Source organism: Mesitornis unicolor, unplaced genomic scaffold (genome assembly GCF_000695765.1).
Source record: "Mesitornis unicolor isolate BGI_N332 unplaced genomic scaffold, ASM69576v1 scaffold565, whole genome shotgun sequence".
NCBI classification, from domain to species: Eukaryota; Metazoa; Chordata; class Aves; order Mesitornithiformes; family Mesitornithidae; genus Mesitornis; species Mesitornis unicolor.
In genome coordinates, this window is record NW_010183262.1 from 23,162 (window position 1) to 31,279 (window position 8,118).

General features: G+C 42.2%; 1 protein-coding gene across 1 annotated transcript; it reads right to left on the reverse strand.

Annotated features, from left to right (window-relative positions):
* Nucleotides 1-631: 631 nt before the first annotated feature.
* Nucleotides 632-7,613, reverse strand: MEOX1 (mesenchyme homeobox 1). The gene is made up of 3 exons (XM_010184048.1): nt 7,163-7,613; nt 969-1,141; nt 632-754 (listed from the first exon to the last, which is right to left on the reverse strand). Exons 1-3 carry the CDS (start codon nt 7,611-7,613, stop codon nt 632-634), a joined length of 747 nt encoding a protein of 248 aa, XP_010182350.1.
* Nucleotides 7,614-8,118: the final 505 nt, after the last annotated feature.

Consider the following 8,118-nt stretch of genomic DNA (forward strand, 5'->3'; position numbering starts at 1 on the left):
TGCAAATTCCTACCATCAACAAGGCACCTGTCCTCGTGGACTGTCAACATGAAAGCCATCTCTTCTGCAACAGGTAAGCAGAGTTCTGGGCATATAGTTTTGATCTAACATTTTTATTTTGTAATGCTACTGCCTAACCATACGGGTGTTCAATTCATATTGCGAGAAAAAGCAATGACTATCAAAGTATTTATTTCTCTTGATGTAAAGCACAAGGAAAATGTGCCTTGTCAAGCCCAAGTGCAGAATGAGTAGATGTGACCAGGGAAGGTCTGGATGTGAATACGGTTGCATCATCACTTGCTAACTGCATTTTCTCAGTGTTTGAGAGCCTAGACAATGTTACTCTTGTTTTGTATTCAGTGTTTGTTGGCTTTTATTCTGTACACACATCTGTGGTAGTAAGACAATTTCAGAGTTAAATTCATCCAGACAAAAATCAAAATCATGCTTTTCTTTGGCGTTCCCCCCCATGTGTTCTCTAATTGCCTCTGTAACACAAAGCATCATACACCTTTTAACGACTCAGGGCTACAGGTTTTGCAAGCAGGATGTAGCTGACCCAGAGCAGTGTTGCATCCGCTTTCTGATCAATTACTTTCACCATACTCCTCTTCCATTGCTGCAAGGACTAGTCGGAGCTGGGGGAGGCAGCAGAGTCCACATCTTCCGTGTCATGTTCATTTGGGGACACTGGTTGCCCGCCTTTGACACGCTTCCACTTCATCCTTCTGTTTTGAAACCATACTTTGACCTGGGTGATAAAAAAGGAAATAGTTATGTATTTGCCACAATCTGAGCTGTAGAAGCAGACGTATGCATGTATGTGTGTATCAATAGACAGATGTTTTGTGGAATTCTAAAAGAACTGTAAAAATACACCCTTGAGTAACATATCTGGTTTTTAGGTTTAGGGAGAAGTTGTGGGGGAGGAAGAAGAAGCTGGGAGGCGGGGATTCAGGAAGTACTTGTCTCTCGGTGAGATCCAGGTTCACAGCTATCTCGTATCTCCTGAGCCTTGTCAAGTAGTTATGGTGAGCAAATTCAGCTTCCAGCTCCCGTAGCTGCTCCTTTGTGAAAGCTGTCCTTTCCTTCCGTGTTTTGCTGCTTGTTTCTGCCTTGTTGCTTGAGTTCTGGTTTTCTAAGAGGAAACACACGTTGTGTAATTTGCAGTTACATTGATCTGTGTGAACATGTGTATTGCAGAGGTCTGATTTCAGCTGCTAATTGAAGTGCTTAGTGGAAGTTTTAAGAAGTTTGTGTTACGCTCCCGCAAGCTCAGCGTAACATCAGTGTTGTCAGTCTTGGATTCAAGGGGACAAAGGTGGGACGGCTCAGAGTCGGGAAGGGGTGTGTTGTCAAAGCTGCAAATGCTCAGGCATGGGCCTGCAAGGTCAGACATGAGCAGCTATGGAAAGGAAGCTCTCATTCCTTGCTATCATTGCATTTAAACAGTTTCCTTCCCCACATCTTCTCATTCATTCCTTCTATACATACTATTGCTCTCCCCTGATTATCAACCGGCGGGCAGCAAAAGTAGCACTCTGTGTATAGGAAGTGTAATGTGTTACAAGTGCCTGGTGACGACCTCTGGTGCAGGGAATAAGGTAACGTCACTTAGGAAGCACCCTAAGTTAACATATGGCCTGGAAATTGGAGGGAGAGGAACATGGTAAGACAAGCAACACCAGAGAACCAGTGTTCTTTGAACTGGCACACAATACTGCAGACTGGGAGTTTCTTTTAATCCTTGCTAAATGAAAACTACAAGCAGATCTGGTATCTGTGTGCATGGTTGGCCTCAGTATCATTCTTGTTGCTGTGCTGCCCTGAAAAAGTTTTTGCTGTTTGTGCACTTGGCTGCAATGTGATCAAGAGTCTTATTTCAAAGCTGTAGCCAAAGGGATGCTGCACCAATTATGCTGAAAAAGACACAAGCTGACTTTGTGCGAGACTGGCAATCTTTTTAAATTTTATTTTCTTTTTTTCCTTCTTTCTTTCTTTTTTTGGCTTAATTTTATTTTTTCTCCCATGTTTTTAAAATGGGTACTAGTAAAGAGTCACCAAGTAATGCAAGGAAAAAAAGCACTTGTTTCAGTGAGCAAAGCCCAAACTGCTGGTCTTTCAGGGAGTCAGTTTAACAAGTTCCTTGACCCCTTCCCCTCTCTTGCTCCTGTGGTTGACTAGATTCCCTGAATTAAAGATGCTCGTAGGTATTTTTGTTATTTTGAGGATTAATTACATAGCTTTTGTGTGTAAGCAGTGTGCAGTGAAGTTCTGTGTGTCCTAGCATAATATTTCTACATAGAAATCATATACAAAATGGTAGCATGAGCATGACACAAATCAGCATCTTCTAGATGTCCCTTTGGTTTCCAAAGTAATGAAGCTGGAAAAGCCTGTCAGGTGTGGCTGTAGGCTTATGATTAATCTGATCTTTGCTCTGTCCATTGGAAACAGAGAAATCAAGCATAGCTCCCATTAGTGATAATGTGCACAGGGCCCAGTGTCTCACATGCTGCAGCTGTACTGCTCTCCATTTTTCCCTCATTTCTCTCTCTCTTGTTTGCATCAACATTGTTCTTGAAAATCCCCAGATAAAGTTGGGGAAAGTATGAAAACAAAACCCCAGAAGTTTTTCCCCATGCTTTTGCATGTAGTTGTACAATCCCCTTCATTCTCCTCTCTTACTGAACAAGCACACCATTACTTGTTTCCTAAAGGCTAACAAATGTGACTTTGGGAGAGTGGTGGGGAAGGAGGATTCGAAGTGAGGATCCCCTGCTGGGAGCTTTGCCACTGGCTTCTGGGAGCCTTGATCTCAAGGGCTTCCCCCTGGGTCTCTGCTCCCCAGCAGACCTGCAGAGGGGTGAAGCAGCTCTCTGGTGCCAGTAGCACACTGCAGGCACTAAAGCCACTTCTGTCTAATTAACCTGTGATAACATTAGCTAATGCAATCTGAATATACATGTGAGCTCACCACTTAGCCCTGTGTGAAGGATTTCCTTTCTGAGGGGCAGTTTTACCAGGCTTCATCTCCAAAAAAGCAGTGGGAATAATTTTAAATAGCTAAGTATTTCTGAGACCGGAGCAGGATGTGTAGCTTGGATCCTGTCATCCAGGCTGTGTGCCACATGGTGTTGTAAAGAGACATATGGTTATTCATGGCTGGAGGTTTTGTGATATTCCAAAAGTGAAAATTTAGCCTAGTTGCTTCAGAGTTTTGACAACAGAACGTGGAAAATGGCAAATGTTGTGTGAAAGGACAGATCGGCTTAGAAAGATTTTCCTACTGTACTGTCAGTTTTCTTATTAATTTTTTTTTAAAAAGGAAAGCTGTTCAGCAATCACAGGAAGATCTGTGTCTCTACCGTGATGCAGGCGTACTTCCAGGATCCCAACCAGTTTCACTGTGTGGTTGAACTGAACAGCTGCCTTTCCTCAAGGCTGCAGCAAAATATGTGTAGGAACCTGAATGGCACATGTGCCAGGCATTAATACATACACGTGTGTATGAAGGGGCAACTCATTTCCTGCAAAACAATGGGCCGAATTCAGCATTTGGAGCTGATCAACAGAGGACAGCTTTACTTTATGCTTAACTGAATGAGAATCTGGGCTTATGAAGTAGTATTTACTCTCCCTCATAGGGTTGAACTGGTCTGCAAACTATAGCCAGTAAACAGTGCTTTGGAGAAAGGCACAAAGACTCTGCACTGTGCAGATACAGGATTTTGGCACCCCAGAGGGTACTTGTATTGCTCAGAGACCAGCTTAGGTGGAGACCTATGGGGGTTGCTGATGCCTGTTTGTGGAGGACCCTACCTGCCTGTTAGATGTTCGTGGTGATTCACAGCTCAGATCAATGCACCTGGTGTTTGTTATTCTGCAAGCTACTGCTGGTGTTTGCAATTTTTCCCTCAGTAGAAGAAAGTAAATTAAAAACACAAAGCATCTACACAATGTTACTTTTTTCTCCATACTAAAAACTTTGAGGGCATATTTATTCTAAGGGGTTAAATCAAGTGGTAGGACACTGATAGATTTTGCTGTAATAGAACATAAAATTCTGAAAGCTATCAGGAACATTGGCCAAGTAACGTGAGCTCATAAATAGTGTGTTCATTTGGCAGCTGGTGATAAAGTACCCAGAAGTTACTTCAATGGGCTCCTGATGGAATTGTGGCCAGTGCAGGGTGCACACGGAGGGCTATGACACACCACGTTCTGCACCCAGACCACTTTGAACTGATCAGGGACCTGCCTGTACTTCGCTTTTCTGTCTTTCTCGGCTATCTGCTGCTATCTGCTGCTGCCTACTCTTTCCTACTGCTTTTTATGCCACCAAGACTGTAAATGGGAATTGCAAGCTTAGAAAATCTTCTTTACAGTTAGCGGCGAGACTGAGAAAGGTTGGCAGGCAGGAATTCAGGTCAGCTTTACCCGTTTTAGTACAGGTTTCCAGAATTCTTCAGTCAAGGACGTTGATGATGTTAGACACACAAGGGAGTCATTACATGCTGTTATCACATTCTCATTTCAACTGCAACCTCACTAAAATTATGTATCGATTCATTCACATGAAATAAAGCTGTCTGAATCCTATTGTGTTTAATATTATTATTGTTGGATATTTGTGGACTTCAAGTGCATAATAACACAGGTACAGTTTAGGACAGGTCAGACAGAAACTTTATTAAAATCTTATTTGAAAATGTTAATGGCTGTGGCTTGTGGGTGCACAGCAGAGGCAGCTGTGAAAGCTAACGCTAGGTTAACTTCTATCTTCAGGTCACTTGGTGAGCCTGTGAAGTCAGGATTGAATATGGCATCTAAGTAAATAAAGTCTGTGGAGGCAGGGAAGGGTGTGTGTATGTTTATCCACAAGTAATATCCACAAATAATCCATCTTGTAGTAGATGCCACTCTTGTATTGCCATAACAAAGCCATTTTTAAAATGTTTCTAGTATGTGTGTGCTCTAAAGAACATTCTAAAGATTGACAAGCTGCTTTATTATTTTTACACTATTTTTTGCACTATTATTTTTACGCTATTCTATTATTTTTGCACTATTATTCTACACTATTTGCTTAGTCTGCTAAGAGCCACGTTCCAAGATCTTCACTGTGCATCTTGCAATAACTAGGGTCTTCACAAGAACCAAAGCTTTTTGCACGCACTAGTATAAACCACAGTAATGCTATATCTGTATTGCAGTTCAGGTAAAATTGTGGTGAGTAAGGCACCAACTAACATAAACCAGTTTATTTTGTTAGCTTTGTCTTCAATTGATTTCAATGTATTTTTCTCTACTTGCCCGGTCCCTGAAGAGAAGGCTCTGGGTACCTAGATTTTTCTAAAGAAGTCAAGGAAAATTCTCAAGAGGAAAGAAAAGACTTATGTTCTACTTAAAATAAACAGTCAGGATGTGGTATGTCCATCTGCATTCGTGGAGCTGCTGTAAGAGTGAGGAAATCACAATAAAATTGCTCATAGACTTTCCCCTCCTTTGTTTTATTTTGTCTGGGGACAGAGGAAGGAAAAGCTTGCAGGAGGGATATCAAATAATTCTATCTGCTGGCTGGCAAGCGAAGAAGGGAGTGAAATGAAAAGCCATGGAGTCCCCTTTGGGATGTTTTCATTATTCTGCATGTACTAGAGTAACTAGATGTGCAGACAGCAACAGTTGCTAGAAGGTAGGAAACACCGTACCTTTCGGTGGTGTCATTGTGGGGAAAAGTATATGGGACAGCAAGAGGTATGAAAGGACAACGTCAAGAGTGCTGAGAATGGGGAACAGAAGGAACGTTTGTCTTCTACCTAAAACAGGGCCAAGTGCTCTGGAATCAGCTCTTTAAGAACAAGGCTGTCCCTCTAATGCGAGTATACTGAGATCTGCTGTTTACCTATGACAAGCAAATGGTTTAATAAAAGCATTGTTTGCTTTAAATTTGTTTAAACCTCTTTGCATTTTGGTTTTTGGGGGATTCTTGCCCCACACATGCTTTTTCAAGAGAAATGAACTTAAATTCTACAAAGCTGGGTTTCTAAAGAAAAGACAGATAACTGAGGGGAGTAAACTAGATTCTGGGCATAAAGAGGTTTGGAATATTAGTTATTTTATGTGTTCCCTGACTGCCTACTCGTATTGGAAGAGAACAGAGATTAGGACTAATGGTGTGATACAGAAAGCACAAATACAGGCTTGTTTACATTGCAAAACAGAGAAATGAAAGTTGGATTAGAGATGGCTCTTCTATAGCCAACTTGTAAAGCCTAAAAATATATAAATAAATCTTTTTATCGCTGTGTTCTCAGCCTGTAAAATGGGGATACTGGAAAATATTCCCACCTTCATAGCAGTGTTGTGGGAAAAAGCACACTGTAGCCTGTGAATGAATGCTATAGCAAATGGATACATGTAGGCATCTTAATTTTCAGCTGCTTCCTTAGGAGAAAACAATTTTATGCATATTTCACATATCTGGATTTGAGACAGCAGAAAATCAGAGGTTATGTAAGAATGAAATTATTTAATATTGCACTGCAGAAAGAAGATGTTTAGCTGGGATGACCCAATGAAAGCTGTCTACATTTTCTGCCTTGTTGGATATTGCACAGCTGGGCAACCTTTTAGTACCTCCTGTTCTGAGGTGAAAACATCTAATATTTAGTGAGGCCAAACAAAAATTATATCTAAAGGGAGACTTTTCATCTTGTGCTTCTTACCATAAATTAAGATGTCAAAATCCTCTTATACCATTTCCAACTGGCACAGACTGCTCAGGATGAGGGATCTTTGCTCTTTGACTGCTATTCTCTTACTCTTGGACAAATGGCAGGTACACAATATGTAACTCCACATCCCAGGACTTTCAGCTCAGTGTGTGCCATGTGATTTGCATTTAGTTACAGAAAGTGTGCGTTGTGCTGGTGAGCGAACTGTCTGGTTCAGTAAAGAAGAATTGCAGAAGTGAAATGCAAACACCAGAGGTCATCAAAGAATAAGCCATCTAATTTCACTGTTGTTACTGTGTAAGCTTCCCAGTCAAGAATTACAAATATTTTCCTCATCAGCCTTATTTCTCAATTCCTAATCTTACTGGTGCTCTCATACTATAGCCTGTACTACCCCACAACCCTGATTTCATGTCACCTACCTGAGTTTTCCTTTTTTCTTTTGGATGACTTTTTCTCAGTCTCATTTGTAGTATTTGCTGGTACCTCATCATCTTCATTCGTACCCACTGCCGCACTCACTAGATTTGGGCTGCTGCCTTCTGACTCCCCAGAACCCAAGGCCAGTCCTGGATTTAGTCGTCTTCTGGCCTCAGTTGCTGCGAAATGCCAGTCAGAGTGTTGGCGAGAGGGGTGCTGCTCCACAAACACCCGTTCCTCACGGGGGAAACTGTGGGGAGCCGTCACCAGGCAGGAGGTTGAGAAATCAGAGTAAGTAGCAAAATCTGATTTTTGATGGAAGGAGAACGGTGCTGGCGGGTAGTGGTTCAGCCCTGAAGCTGCAGTGACATCTGCATGGGTGCTCCGCAGGCACCCCCAAAGTGGGGCAGGAGGCTGTGGGCTGCGCATGCAGCTGCTGCTGCTGGGATCCATTGGCTTCCAGTCCCGTCCACACTCCAGTGTTTGTGACTGGTTACAGCTCAGGCTTCAAAATCAGAAGAGGAGCAGAGGGGAAATCTTCCAAATGTTACAGAATAGATTTCGTCCCTAAACAAGAGTTTGTTTGTGCGTTTTATGCTGTTGCAGATTTGTTACTTTGGGAACTCTTCTAAGTGTCTTCATTGTTCTGACTGCAGAACAGTAACTGGATCGATGCAGTGGTTGCCCTGCATTGCTTCCCAAGGCCTGGAGCTTGCTTCCTTGCAAAGTGCTGGACATGAGTGAAACACTTTTTAAATACTGTGCTGGGGAGAGAGTGACAAGTTTGTGAAGTGAAATGTGAGAGAGGGGAGGGAGGGGTTAACCTACACGCACTCAGTCCCTCCAACCAAAGCAAAGCAGGCAACTATTAATCATTCGAAACCTTATATGCACATCTAATGGGATTTGCAGATGGAGCCTTTTAAAGAAACAATGTCTGTATTTTTTTTTAAAGGGA